The 22,959-nt window shown below is 38.5% G+C and overlaps 1 protein-coding gene across 1 annotated transcript in view; it reads right to left on the reverse strand.

The window, feature by feature from the left end:
* The window catches only part of SLC25A26 (solute carrier family 25 member 26), a 128,550-nt gene extending 106,238 nt beyond the window's left edge, over window positions 1–22,312 (reverse strand). The window contains exons 1-3 of the mRNA XM_045530959.1: window positions 22,076–22,312; window positions 9,848–10,004; window positions 3,832–3,941 (exon numbers count right to left, since the gene is read on the reverse strand). Coding sequence (XP_045386915.1) covers window positions 3,832–3,941; window positions 9,848–10,004; window positions 22,076–22,108 — 300 coding nt within the window. The 5' untranslated portion in view covers window positions 22,109–22,312. The remainder of the gene's footprint in view (window positions 1–3,831; window positions 3,942–9,847; window positions 10,005–22,075) is intronic.
* Between the last annotated feature and the right edge of the window lie 647 nt (window positions 22,313–22,959).

Below are 22,959 nucleotides of genomic sequence, written 5' to 3' on the forward strand. Positions count from 1 at the left end.
TAATCATCAAAAATAATTTAAACCTAGGATAGGACATTAAAATATCTTTTTGTAATTAAGCATAAGTTGCTTTTAAAGTACAGGTTAGCCAGTCTTGGTGGCTCATGACTACAATCCCAGCGCTTTGGGAGGCCAAGGCAGGAGGATTATTTGAGGCCAAGAGCTCAAGATCAGCCTGGGCAATACAGTGAGATCCCATCTCTACGAAAAATAATTACCATGCCTGTAGTCCTAGCTACTCAGGAGGCTGAGGCAGGAGGATTGCTTGAGCCCAGGAGTTCACGGTTACAGTGAGCTATGATTGTGCCACCGTACTCCAGCCTGGGTGACAGAATAAGACTCTGTCTCTAATAATTAATTAATTAATGCATAAATAAATAAATGCAAAAAATAATTAATTAAAACCTCCAGTAAATAAATAAGTAGTAAGGTAAAGTTTAAGCAAATTTTCAGGTATAACTCTAGCAATGGAGAAACTATATGCAAAATGTTCATATGTTCACTTTACTGGAGAGAGAGCCATAGTTTCACTAGATTCCTAAAGGGGTCTCCAGCTCATAAAAGGAACTACTACTTTGTTATTTGCTACTCAGAAATTACTATATTGCTAATCCCATCAGTTTTATAACTTCAGTAAATAGTGAAAGCAATTTTTTTTAGAATCCAGAGTTAACCTGTGCTCTGCAAAACTGTTTTTAAACCAATATCAAAAGAAAGTTTTATTAAAAAAAGAACCCTCAGTGTATAATATTCCTCAAGCTAATTTCTTTGGACATGCTCTTCAAGGAACCACACAACTGATTTCTTATATCAAGAAATTCATTTTACAGTAATGGGAAAGTATAAAGATATACGTAGCCCAGATACATAGAAATGAATAAATGACAGATGAAATGAAAAAAATACCAAAAAGGACCGCAAGTCATCTTTTTTCCATGTCAAACATCATAACCTCAATCATTCAAATTATCACATGAATAGGGAGAGACTTTTTCTTTAGAACTAATACTATTGCCTCCATAATTCCCCATCTCCTGGATTTTCCAGATATAACGTGATAGGTTTTCATCAACCAAAATGATTTGACTGTATTTCTTTAAAATAACTTTTAAAGAAATTAGCTTATTTATTTATATTTTTAGAAACAAGGTCTCATCTGTCATCCAGGCTGCAGTGCAGGGCTCAATCAAGGCTAACTGCAGCCTCAAACTCCTGGGCTCAAGTGATCCTCCTGCCTCAGCCTCATGACTAGCTGGGACTACAGACATGGGCCATCTAATTTTTTTCTTTTCTTTTGGTTTTTTTTTTTTTTTTTTTTTTTTGAGACAGAGTCTCACTCTGATGCCTGGACCAGAGTACAGTGGCGTCATCATAGCTCACTGCAACCTCAAACTCCTGGGCTTAAGCAATCCCCCTGCCTCAGCCTCCTGAGTAGCTGGGACTATAGGTGCATGCCACCACGTCCAGCTGATTTTTCTATTTTTTGTAGAGGTGGGGTCTAGCTCTTGCCCAGGCTGGTTGTGAACTCCTGTCCTCAAGCAATCCTCCCACCTCACCCTCCCAAGTAGCTGGGATTACAGGCACAAGCCACTGCACCTGGCAAAATTAGCTTCTTAACATTTTCTAACTCTTTCTACGAGGCCAGTATTATCTTGATACCAAAACCAGCAAAAGACATCACAAGAAAACTACAAACCATTGTCTGTTATGCATACAGATGCAAAAGTCCTCAACAAAATATTAGCAAACCAAATCTAGCAATATATAAAAATTACTGTATACCATGACCAAATGGGATTTATCCCCAAAATGCAAAGATGGGTTAACATGTGAAAATCAATCAACAGAATACACCAAAATAAAAGACAAAACTACATGATAATCTCAGAAATACAGAAAAAGCATCTGACAAAATTCAACACCCCTTTATGATTTAAAAAAAAAAATCACTCAACAAACTAGCATATATGGAGAACTCCCATACAAAAATTCAATAACAAAAAAATAATGCAATTTAAAAAGAAGCAAAGGATCTGAATATTTCTCCAAAGAAGATATGCAAATGGCCAATAAGCGCAGGAAAAGATGCTTGAATCCGCTATCAGGAAAATGCAATCAAATCCACAATAATCTACCAATGAACAGTTACTAGACAGTTATAATTAAAAAGATAATAACAAATGGTGACGAGAGTATGGAGAAATGGGAACCCTTATATCTTGCAGGTGGGAATGTAACATAGTGGAGCCACTTTGTAAAACAGTCTGGCTTTTTCCCAGCAGGGGCAATTTCATGGAAGACAATTTTTCCACAGCCAGAGTAAGGGGGGCAGGGGTTAGGGATGATTCAAGCACATTACATTTATCGTGCACTTTATTTCTATCATTACAGTGTAATATATAATGAAATAATTATACAACTCACCATAATGCAGAATCAGCGAGAGCCCTGAGCTTATTTTCCTGCAACTAATGCCGCCGCTGATGTGACAAGAGGTGGAGCAGGCGGTGATGCAAGCAATGGGGAGCAGCTGTAAACACAGATGAAGCTTCGCTTGCTCACCCACCACTCACCTCCTGCTGTGTGGCACAGCTCCTAACAGGCCACAGATGGGTACTGATCTGCAGCCCAGGGGTTGGGGACCGCAGCATTCGACCAATCTTGCTACTGTGTCAGTCAAACCATCTATGGCCTTAGTAAGTTTATGCCTGCCTGGTCTTAATGCTTTGAGAGACAGATGTGAACATCTCCAACTAAGACTATAGTTTTGCTCATTTCTCCCTATAATTCTGTCAGTTTTTGCTTTATATGTTTTGAGACTATGTTATTCAGTACAGGTTCAGGCTTGTTACATCTCCCAAAGAAACTATTCCTTTATCATTACACACTTATCTCTCTGTTTTTTGCCTTAAGTCTTTTTCACCCAATATTAACATTATTCCACCAACTCTATTTCAGTTAGTATTTCTCTCTCAGTTAGGGTTTCATCAGAGAAGCAAAACTACTATGAGTGATAAGAATAAAGATTATGGAGATACGACCAGCAATTATGGGAGCTGACTAAGCAGTTTACGTAGAACTGCTGCTTCTGCATCTAGCTTTGGGACAGAAATCAAAGGGCAGGCAATAGGGAAAGAGAGATGGATGTGAAGTGGAGAAGAGCAAAGACAAAGTGGAACTCACATTTATTTCTCATTAGGCTGTGAGAGAGAAACTGTCGTATAAACTGGCACCCGTCATCACAGAGCTTATACACCTGATGTAGAATTTGAAGAGGCTGAAGGAGAAGATCCAGTGGGAGCTGGAGAGGTGTAAGCCAGAGGCCAACACCGTGAGCCAGCAGAGATCAGTGACAGGGTGTGCGAGCCACAGCAGTGCTTGACCCTACACCAACCTTCTGAGCACAAACACAACCGCTGCTTCACTTGCACCTTTCAAATTGTGTGCAAATTTCTCTTGTGGCTCATGGAACCTGAAACTATCCTGGAAAGGGAATTCCGGGAAAAGTAGTTTCAGCTCAGTTATGCTGACACAATATACAAAGCCATCACAATTTGCACAGATATTCTCTTCCATCTCTTTGATTGCATTCTTTCTGTGTAATTACGTTTTATATCTGTCTCTTGTAAATAGCACGTGGCTAGATTTTTTTTCCATCCTATCTAAGACTCTTTTAACTGTCATGTTTAATCCATTTACATTTATTGGGATTTATGACTTTCATAATTTTAAAAATTGTTTTTTAAAAAGGAAATGAAGTAATATCTCAACTGAAAATATATGCATGATTTGCATATCTGAAGTATTTTATACATATAACTTGTTACTTACCACTTCTCCAGCAGAGGCAGCCAACATATGCTTCATAGGCCTCAAATATGAAGAGGAATCCGTATGCAAAAACCATTTCACATATTCGTAGGTGATAAAAAATGCAGCAGCTGAAATTTAAAACAAGCCAGTCTTTCACGAAGTTTAAATATACACTGAAACTGTTAAGAAATACATTTCTCATGAAAGTATGACAATAATTATTAAACTATGATATAACAGATAAAGATGACAGTTAAACATATACCTTTTCTTCCACCCTCACTCTTTCAGAATTTACTAAGGCCATGTTATTGTATGTCTGATCCTGGACTTACAAAAATGCAGAAAATATAATGCCTACCCTGAAGGAGCCTAACAGCTAACCTAGCATTTACCACGTTGTATTGACAAATTAACATTTTTTAAATCAACTTCAGAAAAGGATATGGGTTTCTATGATTCAAAATATCATCACATATGGTCATAAAACAATCAGCTACACTGATTTATAGACCCGTTAAAGTTGCAAACACATACCTTAAATAAAATGATTCTATGATGTTTTATTGCTGGTTACTCAAAATAAGCATGGCTACTATTTACTACATCAATTCACTTTTATATCAAGGAAACAATCAACCATTTAATTAAAACTGGAAATCAAAATCTCTAAAAAGGTACCCCTGTCACCATGAACTAATCACAATTGCACAGGAGGGCTTTAAAACTTGCTGTGTACTGTTAATCAAAAGATGTTTATCAGTTCCATAAAAGGTAAGGCACAAAAGATAAAGGAGTGACAAATCCATCTCTTGAAGGACATTTGAACATGTCACAGTAAAGCCTGAAACACTCAGGAAAACAGCTTGATAGTGAAAATTAGTTCTCCAAAATCAACAAGCTTGCAAAGGATCCTCAGGCTGCTAACAAATCTGCACCAGGTCAAATGAGTAGGCACGTTGTCCACAGATGAGTAATGACCAGTTCCAGTGGTTTTATACAGTGAACCCAGGTCTATTCCCACTTGTGGTTCTTCATATAGCTTTTCCCACTCTGGCCTACTCGTTAAATGTGCAGCCCTATCTCTACACAGGATTCAGCTGTAAGTTCTGCCACTCCACATCCCACCTCCTCCAACCCACACCACCCCCTCCGGGATAAATAGAGAAAGTGCTCAACTTCCTTCCTTTATGGTTACCACTCACCCTTGTCTGACTTTATGGCTACTTTTGTGATGTACAAACTCCTTTAAAAATATAAGTTCCAAACCTCTCCCTGATCCCTAGGTGGCATCCAAGAAGGTCTCTACATAACTGAAAATGTTGGCACACAGTAAGGTTCCAAGGACACATCTGAGCAAGTTAAAGCAAAGAAGAGGTTCTGGGCTACCTGATACCTACAGTCTCTTCTAGCACTTAAAAAAGAAAACAAACAAAAAACCCTATACTTTCTCGACATTCCCTTCTAAACAGGGAGTAAGGCTCCTAAATGCAGGTCTTCTCTTTTACTCTTCAATCCTGTCCACCCCAACCCCTCGCCCCTACAGAGCACATTCACAAAAAATTCTATACCCTACACACTACGATTAATATCACACCTACCCACAGTAATCCTTATGCACAATATGTAAGAGAAAAAGATCTTAGAGCAATGAGTCTAAATGAAGGAGACACCACAAAAACTGGTGACCAAAAGATAGAAACTTAGTGACATACTTCTTTGCAAGTCCCTAGGTTCAGAGATTCTCAAACCTGTCTGCATATTAGAATCACCTTGGGATTTTTTTTTTTAAAAACCTCCAACACCCAGGCTACATCTCAGACCAATTAAATCACAATCTCCAGTGGGTGGGCCACAGACATCGGTATGGTTGACCCTTAAACAATATGGGCTTGAACTGTGCAGGCCCACTTGTACTCGGGTTGTTTTCCCAATAGATACGTTGAAATTTTTTTTTGAGATCTGCAACAATTTGAAAAAGCTCAAAGATGAAATATGTAGCCTAGAAATGTTGTAAAAATTAATTTAAAATTATGCCATGAAAGCAAAAAATAGATACTAGTCTATTTTATTACTACCATAAATACTATTTTATTATTACTACCATCTATTAGCACAGATACTAGTCTATTTTATTTACTACCATAAAATATACGCAAATTAAAAGTTAAAATTTATCAAAACTTACACAAACACATGGCACCATTAACAGTCCAGAGAAATATATACAAATGTAAAAATGCAGTATTACATAACTGCATAAAATTACCTGTAGTACACATTATACTAACATAATAATTTTGCAGCCATCTCCTGTTGCTACCGCAGTAACAACTGTTACAAGTGTTGCAAGTATCCACTTGGTACACTGTGTGCCTAATCATCTCCAGGTGAACAGTTTGTCTTTGCAGTAAGTAGAGTATCACAGGACAAAGGAATCTCTCACAGTTCTCACATACTTTTCATAGCGTTATGAAAAATTAGTGCACTACCATAAACTTTGAACAACACCATGGTACCCCTACGAAATGCCACTAGTGATGCTGGAAGTGTTCCCCACAAGCAGAGAAAAGATGACATCACAAAAAAAGTTGTATTGCTTGATATGGACCATAGACTGAGGTCTGCAGCTGCAGCTGCTCACCAGTCCAAGAAAAAAGAATCCAAGCTAAGGACCATTGTTAAAAAAAGAAAAGGAAACTCATGAAGCCATCGCTGCAGCTATACCAGCAGGTATGAAAACCTTGCCCTTTTTGCAAAACACCTTTTTATCTCATATTGAAAATGCAGCTTTTACGTGGGTGCAGGACTGCTGTAAGAAAGGCATACCTATAGACTCTAATATGATTTGAAAACAGTCATTATATGACAATTCAAAGCAAAAGGAAGGTGAAGGATCTAAAGCTGGAGAATTTCATACCACCAAAGGATGGTTTGGTAATTTTAAAAAGACATTTCCCTTTTTAAAAACTCAAGCTAACAGGAGAAGGAGCTTCTGCCAACCAAGAGGCAGCAGACAAGTTCCCAGTCGCCTTTAAGAAAATCATTGAGGGTAACGGATTACCTGCCTGAACAGGTTTTTAATGTAGGCAAAAGTGCCCTATTCTGGAAAAACAAATGCCACAAAGTGTATGTATTAATAAGGAAGAGAGAAGCAAGCACCAGGATTTAAGGCAGGAAGGGACAGATAAATTCTGTGCAAATGCAGTCGGGTTTATGATCAGGACTGTCCTTATCTATAAAGCTGCTAAATCCCAAGCCTTGAAAGGACAAGATATAAACCCAGGCTTTTTGGTTGCACAACAAGGAAGCCTAGAGAACAAGAACCCTTTTTCTAGACTGGTTTCATCAATGCTTTTTGCCTTAAGTCAGTAAGTACCTTGCCAGTAAGGGGCTGCACCTTTTAAAGATCTTTTGATATTAGACAATCCCCTGGCCATCGGAAACCCCATCAGTTTAATACTGAAGATGTCAAAGTCCTCTATTTGCCCCCAAACACAAGGTCTCTAATTCAGCCTCTAGATCAGGGGGTCACATAAGGATCTTTAAGGGTCATTACACACAGTACTCTATGGAAAGGATTGTCAATGCTACGGAAGAAAACCTCAATTAAGAGAATATCATGAAAGTTTGGAAGGATTACACCACTGAAAATGCCATTGTTGTTGAAAAAGCAGTAAAAGCCATCAAGCCCAAAACAGTAACTTCCTGCTGGAGAAAACTGTGTCCAGGTGTCACACCTGACATCACAGGATTTATGACAGAGCCAATCAAGGAAATCCTGAAAGAGATTGTGGATGTGGCAAAAATGGGGAGGGGGGTCCAAGGGTTTCAAGATATGGGTTTTAGAGAAACTCAAGAACTAATAGACACCACACTAGAGGAATTAACAGAGATGACTTGATGAAGACAAGTGCTTCCAAACCAGGGCCAGATGATAAGGAAGAAGATGTAGAAAGAGCAGTGCCAGAAAACAAATTGACATTAGACAATCCGGCAGAAAGGTTCCAATTACTCAAGCCTGCTTTTGACTTCTCTTATGACAAGGACCCTTCTATGATACGGGCACTGAACCTAAAGCAAACAGTGGAAGGATTAGTACCATACAGAAAAATTTTCAGAGAAATGAAAAAGCAAAAAAATCAGACAGAAATGACCATTTATGTCCATAAAGCTACACCGAGTATGCCTGCCTCTCCTTCCACTTCCTCCACCTCTGCCACCCGAGACAGCAAGACCAACCCCTCCTCTTCCTCCTCAGTCTACTCAACGTGAGGACAAGAGGGATGAAGACCTTTATGATGATCCACTTCCACTTAATGAATAGTAAATACGTTTCCTCTTCCTTATGATTTTCCTTATAACACTGTCTTTTCTCTAGCTTACTTGATTTTAAAAATACAGTATATAATACATATAACATACAAAATATGTGTTAATCAACTATGCTATCTGTAAAGCTTCTGGTCTGCAGCAGGCTGTTAAGTGTTGGGGGAGTCAAAAATTATATGTGGATTTTCAACTGCACAGGGGTCGGTCCCCAGAGTGATTCCAAAGTGGACAAATGTGGGAACCCATGCCTCTCTCCCACACTTATGACTACGCTGGGCATGGCAACTTGTTGCAGTCAATTACTCAAAGTATTAAGACATACGAAAGTTCAAGGATAACCCCAAAACAGTTTGTTGTTCCCATGATTGCTGGGGGAAGAGAAAGAAGGAAAGAAAAAAAAAAAGGATGGAAACACTATTTTTCTCTTTGCACTACAAATCTTTATGTGAAAGCTGTGCTCATAGATCGGACATTTAAATGACATAAGAGAAAGAATTTCTCATGAATTATTCTGAGAAAAAAGCCAGCATACCCCAAAATTTGAGAATCTCCTAGAGTAGTGGTTTTGTGGGTGTGTTTTTTGTATGGTGAATTTTTGTTTGTTGCCTTAGTACATGTTTGAGTGCCAGTAGAAGCATCCATCAGTAAGCAACTAAAATATTTCTGGAAAAAAATTATACCTAGAAGTGGATTGAACAAAATTGCTAATATTGACTATAGAATTAGAGCGATATAGGTCACATGATAAGACTTCAGAACCAAAACAGAAGACACTGAAAGGAGGGGGAGTATCCAGGAGGAAGTTCGTGAGCAACACTGTATCATCTGAGAGTAATTTAGTTAAGATAGAAATATTTAATGACTCTTGGGTTCACCTGCTCCACAAGACTCTCCAAAGCAGTTATCAAACTTGGCTTCATATTAGAATCACCTGGGAAGCATTAAAACTGCTGATACAGGCCAGGTGTGGTGGCTCATGCCTGTAATCCTACCACTCTGGGAGGCCAAGGTGGGTGGATCGCTCGAGGTCAGGAGTTCAAGACCAGCCTGAGCAAGAGCGAGACCCCCATCGCTACTAAAAATAGAAAGAAATGATCTGGACAGCTAAAAATATATATAGAAAAAAATTAGCCGGGCATGGTGGCGCATGCCTGTAGTCCCAGCTACTCGGGAGGCTGAGGCAGAAGGATTGCTTAAGCCCAGGAGTTTGAGGTTGCTGTGAGCTAGGCTGATGCCACGGCACTCCAGCTCGGGCAACAGAGCAAGACTCTGTCTCAAAAAAAAAAAAAAAAAACTGCTGATACCCAGTCAAAGCCTAGACCAATTAAGCTTCTGGGGGTGACACACCGGTTATCAGTATTTTTTAAAGCTTCCCAAGAGATTCCAATGTGCAGGCAAGGTTGAGAACCACTGCCCCAAGAAATCACAATCAATGCTAAAATAACATTTTAAGGATTCTAACAAGGAATTTTTAAAACAACAAAAACCACTTCTAAAAGATTGCTCTCTTTTTTTCTATTACAAATATACTGGAATGGAATCTATAGCACCAGCTGATTCAAAAATAATGAGTCAAAAAATAGAAAAATTCAGAAGTTATAACACACAAGAAATTTGATGTGGGGTAAGACCATATACCATTCTGAAAATAAATCCCATTATCTTGGCTTTATAGCAGTGAGAAAATCAATATAATTTTTACCATTAGGAAAGGATCCAATAGCAGCAGAAGGAACACCAGCATATATTCCATGAAAACCACCAGCCTTATTAAATCCTTGGGGACTCTGCAGCCGGGTCTTAATGGTATCCAGAGGAAATAATATCAAGTCAACAGAAACACCTGCTATCCCACCAGCCTTTAAAAAACAAGAGAGAGAGAGAAAAAAAAGAGGTTACAATAAAATAAGCTCTCTGCCATTTGGAGGCGGGTAGTCTTTAAAGCATATTTCTCATGACTTTCAGTCCACGGACTTCTTCAGCATAGTCAAAGGAACTTCAACCTAAATCTAACAATTTTCTGGGAAAAATAACCATTATTGGGCCACATTTTCAAATTGTAAATGTTATATTAAACTTTCTTTTTAAACGAATTTATTTTTAAAACACACTTGAAATTCATTTTTAGTATAGTACTCACATGGTTCAAAAAAGTTTTCTAAAAAGCCAACAACACAAAAACACTTCAGAAAGGTAAACAGTTCAGTCTCCTTCCCATCCCTGTTCCTAGTAACTCAGGTAACCACTTTTATTGGTTTCTTGTTGTATTGGTTTCAAGTTACTTTGACATATGCAAGCAAATATGAACATATATATATTATTTTCCTTTTCTTTAAAAATAAAAGATAGTGTATAATATGCACTATTCTGTGTTTTTTGCATTCGACCATTCATCTTGGTGATCTTTTCATATCAGACCAAATGTTATATTTTTGTCTTTTTAACCAGTAAGTAGTGAATCTTCATTGACTTTTTTTTTGAGACTTGCATTTTGAAACAGCTAATGATTCTTATGAATCTACATCTGTATTTTAAGAATCACACCTCTAAGGATTCAGATAGTATTCTCTCGACTTTGTATATATTTGAAGATTCCTTGATAATTTTTAAACTGAGTAAATAGATGGAGTTTTTTCAAAGATATAAATTCCTAGAGGAAATTAAAACCTGGCCCAAACTAGTCACCTCTCAAGAGATATCATGTTGCTTTGGAGAAGCTACACTGTAAAAACTGATTAAGAACTATTAATACTTTATACCTCATGATTATAATGACATTTATATACAATATTTTAAAACCTTAAGAAAAAAAATTCAGAAAAATATGAACACAAAGACAACATCAAAGGTTAACACACAAGATCTAAAGGATCATTTAAAAACATGAATTAAAACCAGTTCACAATAAGCAGATGGACATACCTCTATAAAGAGGAAACTCAGTATGTTTCCTACATAGTAATTTTTTAATTGCTAATTTTTCCTCTATTTTGAATTCTGAAAAGTGAGTATATTATCTATTCAAAAAGTAAACATATACTGTTAAAACCTATACATTTCATGACACAGAAAAAGAAGAATCAGTATTATTCAAACACATAGGCAAAGTTCAAATGGATCGACTGTTTCTATCCTTTGAGTTTACAAAACATTCAGGTGCTACAAAACTTGGTACTTAGCAAATACTATCTGCTTGCAATTCACCATAAAACCACTGCAAGAGTTAACTGGGAAAATGAAATACTCTGGTGAGAAATCCAAAATGCCTATTTTAAAATTAACTATAGGTAAATTATTAAAAATTAGTTTATACTAGAAAAGTACATTACTATAAATATGAATACATACTATATGATTAGCCTGAAAGACATGAAAGAAGCTCAAAGACCATGAAGGTATATTCTGCAAATGACCTAAAAATATGTCACCAAAAGAGCACAGAGATGTGCCAGTAGAGAACCAAAAGTGGTACTGAAAGAATAAGCTATAATGTGGAATTTCTTTCTGGATATAAATGTGGCCTAAGTCATGGGAAAAAGTTCACAAGTAATGCAGGAAATTTTGAAAGCCAACCCTTTCAATACTCTTATTTATTGTTTAAGTATTTGTATGAAATGCAGTAAGTAGAGCCAGGTACACTGGCACACACCTGTAGTCCCAGCTACTCTGAAGCTGAGGCAGAAGGATCGCTTGAACTCAGGAGTTCGAGGCTGCAGTATGCTACAATTGCACCTGTGAACAGCCACTGTACTCCAAACTGGGCAACAGTGACACCCCATCTCTAAAATTCAGTAAGTAAATAAAATATTTTGCCTGACTCTTCATTTTCTCACAACACAGAGAGAATAAAATCCTGCTGAGAATGTCTGATATGACTCGATTCTTTAAAAACATGCTGCACTTCACTCTAATTTTCTCTTTAATCTTAGGAGAAGGTTCAGAGAAGTACTTGCTATCTACTGCTAAATTTTAATCAATAAGTTAATTACTCTTTTAATCTAGTTGGCTACTTTACATGCATTGATTCTCTAACCCTTCTTTCACCACAATTCTTATCTTCTGAGAATAAAATGACCAGACTCAATCTACTTATCTAGTAAAACATGAATCAAAAGTTACTAATTGCTTCTGTGGATTTCAAACTTCTGTAACTCAAAATGTCATTTAAATTCATGAGACTGAAAAAAAAAAATCAGCTAACAGAGAACCTAAAGAATAAGAATACCTATATAGCCACACAACATATTTAAGATTTAAACAAAAACTTTAAGAAACGTCTATAATTTTACATTAGTATTGTTTTGTACATAATTATGTACAAAACATACAAGCCAGCACCAACTAAATCATAAAAATCTCTATCAAATTATTTTGTTCTTTAGCCTGAGATTTTTGTTATAACCATTTATCAATAAAAGTTCATAGGCAAATGATTAGTTTCAAGATTGATGGTAACTTACACTGAAAAATTCTAAAAACTAGACAAAATCCAAAGAAATCGGACCTAACCCAGATAACCAGCAAGCCTCGCTACAGCATCACAATAGACCTCAATATCACATAGATAAAATACATGTCTCTACCTTAAGTTAATAAACATACAAAGTGCTGGCAGGCTGTAGAGAGGAAGTGCCTAATTAGTGCTCTGAAATTACTCTGGGAATTGAAAAGGTCAGAATTACATGCTGTAAAACCTTTTTTTCTCAAAAGGAGGCAGGGACAACAACAGCAGCAGAAAAAAAAAAAAGCATTGCTACTCAACTCCAGGAACAAAAAAGAAAAAAAATCACCTGTGTAATTTAACCAAGCAAAATCAACACCGGCCACTGGCCTAAACAACCGCTAAGAAGAACCCGCCACAATATTAACATGGCTTTGCAGGGGAAACATTCCTCCCTGACATTCTCAGTTTCCTCCACAACAAAGTGGCAATCTGTGATTTGAACCACCATCCTCCTGGCTGCAGAACTGCTGCCCCCATTTTCTGTCATCCTTGTCTCCCTCCCCATTCGCCATTCATTCTACGCCAATGGCCAAGTCATCTTCCTAAAATGCAAACTTCATTTTGCCACTCTCCAGCCTATAAATTTTCCAAACTTTGAAATAGCCCTGTGGATGAAGCACAAAATCCTAACACAGCCTTCTAGGCTCTGGAAGTTGTGGAGCCCATCAACTCCTCCAGCCAAAACTCCCACGATTTGCCCTTTGTTCAGCACCTTCCTGCCACCAGATCTCTTTTCCTCCAATTCATTTGCTCTTCCTCATATCAGGACTCTGTACAGATGCTCCCTAATCCCCAGTTCAGGTTTAGATCCTCATGTTGTTTCCAAGCATTTAACAAAATTTTAATTATACATTGAGCATCTGCCCATTTGTTCAACGTCTGTCCAACTAGACTGTAAGATCTCTATCTCCATCTGCTTTGTTTACCAATATTTTCCCAGCACTAGCACACAGGTGGCACTCAAAGGCTATAATAAAAGATTTACTATTTATATTTTAGAAAGCACTACAAATCAACCAAAAAAAGGTACTTAATAAAAAAAAAAATAGCAAAAGACAGGACCAAGCAATTCCCCAAAGAAAAATACAAATGGCCAACAAAAATATAAAAATATGCTTCTCTACCATTAATGATAAAATAAAAACAAATTAAAATACTGTCCCAACTAAATTAGAGAACATTTAAAATATGAAAAATAGTTATGGGCACTGTTAATGGAAACATTACTATAATCTACTAGAAGACAATTTAGCAAAAAGAACATTTTAAATTATCAAGCCCTTTGATCCAATTATTTCATTTCTAAACATTTCTCCCACAGAAATAAGTGCATGAATATACAAGAATGTTTACTACAGCATGTTTGCATTAGTAAAAAACTGAAACAACCTAAAAGGCCATCCACCAGGACCTTGTTAAATAAATTAAGTTATGCCCAAATGGATTTCTACAAAGCCTTTAAAAGGATGAGGTTGATCTGTACTTACTGGCATAGAAACATACATTAGTTTCTTAAATTAATCAAGTAAACTATGGAATATATGCTATATAACCCAACCTTTTCAAAAAATGTGCAACTATTTATGTTTGCATAATTGGAAGTCTGGAAGCATACACACTAAATTGCTAGAAGTTATCACCTCTATGCAAAGAGACTCAGGATAAGGAACATTATTACTACCTTGTTAATTTTTATACTGTCCAAATTTTGTGATGAATATTACAAATACATAAAGTCATTCAAAATACTCCTCCCTCAAAAAAAAAAAAAATACCTAATTCACTGGTAGCACTTGACACACAGCAGCCACTCACAAAGAGCAATAAGAACCTCAGCCCATGGACCCTCAGCTACCTCCTCGGCAGCTTCATGCTGCACACTCCTAGAGACCTTAGAGCTTCATCCAATGTGACTACTCTGTTTCCCCAACACGTCCTGAAACTTCTCCTTATCCCCGTCTCCTGCCTCTTGCAGGCAGCACGCCACTTCCCATCCTGCCACCACACACACACCCACCCACCCACACACACCCCCCGCACCCCCCCCCCCCCCCCGCCAAAATCCTCTTCGTTCTTAAGGCTGCAACCAAATACCACTCCTCATAAGGCCGTTCCCAATCTCCCAGTCAAAATTAAAGGCTACTTCCTTGACTCCACCATATGATGTTTCTATCTCACTTACCATACTAACCATCGTGTCTGACATTAAGATTCTTCAGAGCAGAAGCCAGCTCAGTCACCTTCATCTTCCTAAATATCTAACCCAGGGCCTCATTCATATGTGGCAGGACTTCTCAAATAGAACACGAGATAATACTTTGTAAAAAAAAATTAAATGTTCAGAAGAAAAATGACAGTAAATCCCTGTTTAATTGTCTCTGTTCTGGTTTGCCACAGCAATTCTGACAACTAAAAGCCAGTATTATCTGTCTGCTGCTGTTCTTAGCATTCCCCAGCCACACTGACAGCTTTGTGGTACAGTGACTTCTCCAGAAATCCTCTGTTGATCACCACATCCTAACGGAAAGGCCTGTGTAGATTCACTTGTGTTTAGTAAAGCTATTCTCAGGATGCAATAATGGTTCCGGAATTTGACTTGACTATTACTTAATTTCACTAGAAATTCTTTCAGATTAAATATTGCCTAAGAACACAGCCTTGGTATCAGGCAGACCTGGCTTCAGTCTCAGTCTCCTTAGGAAAGCTATTTAACCTCTCTAAGGCTGTATTTCCTCATGCATGCAAAAGGGGAAAACAGCACTTATACTTCGTAAAGTTTTTGAGAATTAAATAAAGTTAAATGAGAACTAAATACAATAAGATGAACCTATTATATACTCAGCAAAATGCCTGACCCTTAATCAATTATCAATAAATATGAACTATTATTTTTAGAATGATTAATATGTTACTATAAATATCCTTCAAAGTTTGCTAATGCCAATATTGACATGCCAATATTAGAAACCATGCAAAAGACTAAGGAGTACTTTACCACAGACTGAAGATTACATTCATATATTAAACTCAATTAATAAATTCACATATTAAAATCTGTAAATTCAAGTTTTTCATTAGCAATAATGAATTAAAAAGCTCTCCTCAAATTCTGCTCCTGGACAAGAATCACCCATGGACTGACTCAACAGAAAACCAAATCATGCCAGGCATGGCAGGAACAATTCAGCAACACTTTCAAAAACTTAAGAGAAATACTAGTGTTCAAATTGCTTTATGATCCTTGTATTTGAACTTATATGTTAGTTTTTTAAAAAGATTACAAATAGTACCTATGACTTCAGCTATGAAAAAGATGCAAAAGCACATGTCAAAGTTCTCAGTAAACAGTTAAGTTTTATTACCATTTGAAATTCCCCAGTTAATTAGTTTCTCTTTTTAACATCTACCTCCTACTACACTATAACCTCATGAGGGCAGGGGCCATATCTTTGAGGCATTATACACTAAATACCAGAGCAAAGGCCAAAAAATATATCTGGTTAAACAGATAGCAGATAATTGATTTGAAGAAGTGGGATAATTGTGGATATAACTTTTATCTTTCCTTTATTTGGCACTTCATTAATGCTTCTCAAATTTTGTCGGTATAATAAAAAATTTAATAATTAAAGCAACTTGCAACATGTAGTATTAGGATTTGGAAGTGGTAACAAAAGCACATTAAAAGTCATTTACAGCTAAATTATCAAATACTAAAACTTTCCAATTATCTTTTTTTTCTTTTTTTGGAGACAGTCTCAATCTTTTGCCCAGGCTAGAGTGCAGTGGCATCATCATAGCTCACTGCAACTTCAAACTCCTGGGCTCAAACGATCCTCCTGCCTCAGTTCCCCAATTAGCTGAGACCTCAGGCACATGCCACCATGCCTGACTAATTTTTTTTTGTAGATACAAAGTCTCACTATTGCCTAGGCTGGTTTTGAACTCCAGACCTCAAGTGATCCTCCTGCCTCAGCCTCCTAGAGTGCTAGGATTACAGGTGTGAGCCACTGCACCCAGCCCCCTAGTATCTCTTAAATTGAAAGAAAAATGAGAAAGAAAAGGTAGTTCCAACTCGTGGTATTGGAGATGCACTAGAAATGCCTCCTTTGCAGCAGTGGTTCCCAATTGTGGTCCTCAGACGACCGGTGGTCTCCAAGGGTGCCTTGCATGCTCCACTGGCTGATCAAAATTTGGAATATACTTGTGTTTCAATAATTTCCTGCTCAACACAAAAGCAAGCAAAAAAAGGAAGACTTGCTCACTCTGACATAAATGCCAAAAAGAAACAAGTCACACAAAGCAACCCTGAGAAAGAGGAGCATAGTTTCCAATTTCTTATAAATTTGGAACAATGCTTTCTCATCAGATACTATTAATAATTTTCCTTTATTCCAAAATAAAAACTAGTAGGCCACTATTCAGAAAAGTTCTGAGGCAAAAACAAAAGAGAAAAACAAAAAAACCTCCTTTAGGCTGGGCGCGGTGGCTCACACCTGTAATCCTAGCACTCTGGGAGGCCGAGGCAGGTGGATCGTTTGAGCTCAGGAGTTCAAGACCAGCCTGAACAAGAGCAAGACCCCGTCTCTACTAAAAAAATAGAAAGAAATTATCTGGACAACTAAAAATATATATAGAAAAAAAAATTAGCCAGGCATGGTGGCGCATGCCTGTAGTCCCAGCTACTCAGGAGGTTGAGGCAGTGGGATCGCTTGAGTACAAGAGTTTGAGGTTGCTGTGAGCTATGATGACGCCATGGCACTCTAGCTCGGGCAGGAGAGTGAGACTGTTTCAAAAAAAAAAAAAAAACCTCCTTTAGAGTATACCCATACCATTCCCTCGAAGGCTCCTTCTGCCAGTGGCTCTCAGCAGAAGAGCAGGTAGGTCCAGTGAGAAGACTCAACATGAGTGTTATGAAAAGCTCCCCAGCTGACATCACCACCCAGCCTTTTTAAAACCACCTAAGGGAAAAAAAAACTGTAAGCGATCCTTACTTCACACAGTATCAACACACATGAATTTCAGCTACTACAGTTTATTGAAATAACATGAATCTCCCAACAACATGGAGCAATTTTCAGTTACCACAGTATATTAACTGTAATTATCTGCACAAAGTACAAACCTCACCACTCCTTGCTCTCAGTATACAAATCACAATGCAAATAACTGAAGTCACTGCCAGTTACTCAGTTCATGCTCGACAGCAAAGCATGTAGCTGTGTTACCTACCCATTTCCCAGTAATAGAGCCACAAGACATTTTACAAATATGGATAAGAGAGAACCGACAAAGATGAAAGTGCAGCAAAAAAAATTAAAAGTAATAAGGCTGAAAGTGAAGTTAAAATTGAACATAAATGGTGTTATGGAAGAAATAGCTGACCGTGAAATATTGACACCACTGTCACTAATCTAAATAACACAACCAGGGGAAATAGGTGAAAGCAAACTTATCAACATAAACGAGGAAAATGGCTGTGATTAAAAGAACGAAGATGCCCCAGAAGTTGTTATGCCAGGAAAAAGTCTTCACATTAAAGGAACTCTCAGAGATATTTCACAAGACTAAAAGCACAAAAAAGAAAATGTTGGAAATTGATCCAGACTCAGAAAGCAGTAGGACAACTTGCCAAGGCATAAAAAGACACTTGCTCTGTATCATAAGTTACACAACAAGAAGCAAGTAATGTTTGAACGACTTTGATAAGTTTTAAAAACATAAGCTCTTAATGTTTCTAATGTTTTAAATCAGTGTACTACTATTAGCCTTACAATTTTTCCCCTATGTATTTACAATCAACAGTAAGAGTGTTTTTAATGTTTTGACAAAAAATCTTAAGGTTCTGAAATAATTTTTCCAATTGATTATTAAGATCATTCTGCAGTTTCAGCTTACAGTCATTTTTATAGTCCTAAAACTACCAATCAAATCAAAGACTGCCTATACTTTACACTGTATAGCACCCAAACTGCCAAAGTTTTTTTTTTTTTAACCTGTAACCTCGTGCTTATTAAAAGTCAACTGCAGCAGGGATGTTTTTGGTTTAAGTCAAAAGCCAGAAGAATAAATGAACTACAGGGTCAATGAAAGAGTAAAGTACTAAAAAGGGAAAGAGAATCAGGCAGCAAGGAAAGAGATATGATTGAAGGGTGTGCTATTTAAAAAAAAAAAAAAAACTCAAGTTTTTTTGTATTAAAAAATTGGAAAAAGAAAATGTAATCGTACCATCAAAAATGCTTGGTGTTATTTTGGGGTATTTCAATCCCTTTTTTTTAATGAAGGGTAATTTTTTTTTTACATAGCTTTAATTAGGCACAAACATACATATATATACACAATGTTGTGTTTGTTCTCTTATCTCATAAGCATTTTCCATGTAATTATAGTACATTCCCTTCACAAGCACTGGGTTTTGTGTGTTGTTTTTTTGTGTGTTTTTTTTTTTTAGAGATAGATCTTACTATGTTGCCCAGGGTGGCCTCCTCCTGCCTCAGCCTCCGGAGTAGCTGAGATTACAAGCATGCACCAACAAGCGCTATTTTTAATGGCTCCAGACTAGTCTAAGAAATGGAGTTCCCATTGTTTACCTAATTCTTCCCTTTTTGTTCCATGTTTAAATGATTTCCTTTTGTCTCCACTGAGTTAAATGTTATCAACATCTTTAGGTTGTTAACACTTAGTTCCAAATTGCTTTCCTGGAAGTATCCACTGATCACCGTACTCTTTGAGGTTTTTGGTTTTTTTTTCTGAAGAGCCTGCTCTGTGTTCCAAATGAAAACTAACACCCCAGAAGCTCTCCCCTTATTCAACTCTACACCCGTTCTATCCTCTTCATGAAGCTTTAGGGAGAGAGAATTTCAAAGTATGCTACTTGCCAAGCTCTGTACTGCATGTTTAACGTTATCTCATTTAATCTTTAGAATTCGTTTGTCAAGACTTCAGCAACCATTTAGGCCTTTCATTCATTCATTCAAGGAGTAGTGGTGAATGCTTACAAAGTGCCAAGCACTGGTAACACAATAGTAACCAAACAGAATTCCCTCAGGAGCTGTCACTCTGCCTCAAAGGCACCCCAGACCTGCAGTCCCCAACTCTCAGCCTCAGCCTGGTACCAGTCTGTGGCCTGTTAGGAAACAGGCGGAGCATCACCACCTGAGCTCCAAGCATCACCACCTGAGCTCCGCACGACCCTCCTCCCCGCCCCCCACGACACCCCACTCCACTCATACCCCCACCCCCAGTCCGTGGAAAAGCTGTTTTCCATGAAACTGGGCCCTGGCGCCAGAAACGTTACAGACCGCTGCTCCAGACCTTAAAAAGTAGCCACTCCGTTTCTGGACTACTTTGATAATAAAAGCTCCCAATGGCTTCCATTACACTTCAAATAAAATCCAAATTCTTTTCCCTGGCCCACAAAGCCTCACCTCAGCTGGCTTTGCCTACCTCTCCAATACCGTCCTCTGCCACACAACCCTTACCTTCTTCCTAGGCCTCAGCCACCACTCGAACATTCTAAGCAATTTCTGCCTAAGGATTCTCATATGCTGCTCCCCTTGACTAAACTTTCCCCTCTACTCATCAAAATGTCTAGCCCCTTCCCATCCTTTAGGTCTTGCCTTAAAGGTCACCTCACCTCTTCAATGGTCTTCCTTGGTCACTTCATGTAAAATACATTCTCCAATATTTCCCTACTCTCTACCATACCTTCAGTTCACTTCTTTCATAGTACTTATCATGTGCTACCTGTTTTATTTGTCGGCTTTTCTCCCCTTGAGATGGGAATTGGTTTGCCACTGTATCTCCAAGGACTACCACAGTGCCCCAGTGGGCAGAATACATGGCAAATAAAACGTGCTAATGTTTTTCCTTGAGCTGGAATGAAATCTAATTTCTTGAAACTTCCACCTATTGATCCTAATTTTACCCTGTATAAATACATTGGAAAAAAGAATACTGTATGTGTATCATACTTTAATAAAGTACATTTTAAAGCCATTCTTTTGTTAACTCTAGCACTTACCTGTTTTTAGCAACTGCTACTGTTGCTGACTTCAGAGCCAGTTTCAAGAAGCAGTTAAAGGTATGAACTCCCAGGTTACACCCCCTGGGTTAGAATATGATCCCCAACACTCTCACAAAATGGGTCTCACTCATGTGACTTTGGACACGTTATCTAACTTCTCTGTACCCCAGTTCCCTCACTTGGAAAAGCAGGATAAGACTTCAATTGTTTGTGAGAATTAAATGGAATAACTTATGTAAAGAGATTACCCCAGTTCCTGGCACAGGAATTTTAGTTGACAAAACTACTGCTATCTCACCAGTTAGACAGGAAAGCTTCTTGAAAGTGGTAAATATATTTCTTTATATCTCTAAGACCTAGTTTATATCAGTCTCAACAAATTTAGATTTAAAGCCATCATCCTAGAAGTCTGGCTAAGGCACCCCTTCCTTCCACATATTCCCATAACACCCTGCACCTAGGCCACCTGTTATTTATCCCAACAATCACTTTACTATTCTTTCATCAACACCTGACCCTTGTAAGCAGGTCTATCTTGTTCACCATGTTATCTCCAACATCTGCAACACCAAAGATTGGATAATTAAGTGGATAAATGCCTCTGGACCTCCATTTGCCCTATAAGTGGCGTTTTAAAAAATATTTGCTTATTGTCTGCCTCTGCCAACTCCCCTACAATGAAAATGTAAGCAGCCAGTCTCTATTTTGTTCACTGCTATATCCAATATTCTCTACTGGGCCTACCATAACAGAGGCTCCAAAATATTTGTTAAAGCATTTTTTATCTTTGTTTTTTGGTTTTTGATATTAAAACATGTTGATTCTCAGTTTTCTATGGAATTAAATATTAAGCCTGTCTCCTGACTCCACAGCACTATTGATGAGCTATTTGTGCTCATCAATATTTCCCCAAAGCCTAGGTTTGGGGGAAAAAAGCATTATGTACTGATGAATATATCATTTTCTAAGACTGAAAAAAGATACAGCAAAAAGACAACCGTAGTCTTGGACAAAGGAGCTGTGAGCAATCTGAGCAAGGATTATTTTGTTTTGTTACAGGTATTTCCTTAATTCCCAAGTTCTCTGGAGCGATTATAGTATATAATGGGAAGAGTGATTACAGTGAGTAGTGGAAACCTGCGGAAAACGATGAGTCAAGGACTCCTCGCTCCCCGTCTCTCTCTCACGCCTGGGCAGGACACACAAAGGCCCTGACACCAGACCAGGCGGCATCCTGGGATCCTGGGACACCGGAGCTCCCTCCCAGACCTGGATGCCAGTGACCCGAGGACAGTCCAACACGCAAAACCGGAAGAAAGCGCCAGTGCAGAGAAGCCCCCACGGGCTCCAGTGCCGGATTCCGGAACTCCGAGCAACCCACCCCACCGCCCTGCACTCACCACCAGCGAGGCCAGGAACCCTGGCTGGTCCATGGCCCAGCAGACCTACTCGCGGCTACAAATCGAGATTTAGTAGAGGCCGGTCACATCCTCATGCGCTGGGCGCCGCCATCTTGGAGGCGGAACTGGTAGAGCCGGTACCTCTGGGACCACGTGACGTAGAACCACAACAACTGCACGTGCAACCCAGGGGAGCTGGGCCAGTTCCGCCGGGAGGAGGGGCGGGGCCTCGGGGGGGGTGTGATCAAGCTAAGTCTCGCGGCTTTTCTCTGCCTCTGTCTCCTGCCGCGGCCTGTGCTGCAGCCAGAGGGACGAACTCTCGCGAGCGAATGAGCGTCGGCTGGGATCCAGAGGGAAGCTCCGCAAGGTGGAGTGGGTGACTCTAAATGGCAAACACCGGAGGGAGGGCGTGGAGGGGCGGGACTGCTTTCAAGAGGTGCAGCCTGTGCTTTCTTATTATTCGGAATCCAAATCGGTTATTTCGTTTTGGTTTATCTTCTGGTCTTAAAAGTACAGATTTTGTCTGAAGTTGTATTGTCGCATTATCAGAGGTTATTAAATAAAAATATAGAAAAATACTTTTTAGTTTTCTTGAGTTAAAAATTAGCATCCTCCACTTCTTACAGGCAGTTATTGCACTTAAAATTATTTACTTGGTCAGTTATTTACTTGTTTTGCCTTGTTCGCTGTTGCACCCGTGTGTACACCTTGAAGCACACGTTAAGTACTTAATAAAAGTTTCTTGGAGTGGACCTTCTTTATGTTTTTTAAATACCTTCTAGCCTTCTACATACGTTAAAGGGCCGACTGCAGACGTGGTGCTAGGTGACTGACAGACATTTTCTCATTTAATCCTTGCACAAACCCTGTGATGTCAGCACCAC

The sequence above is a fragment of the Lemur catta genome, chromosome 18, assembly GCF_020740605.2.
Source record: "Lemur catta isolate mLemCat1 chromosome 18, mLemCat1.pri, whole genome shotgun sequence".
In the NCBI taxonomy this organism is placed as follows: Eukaryota; Metazoa; Chordata; class Mammalia; order Primates; family Lemuridae; genus Lemur; species Lemur catta.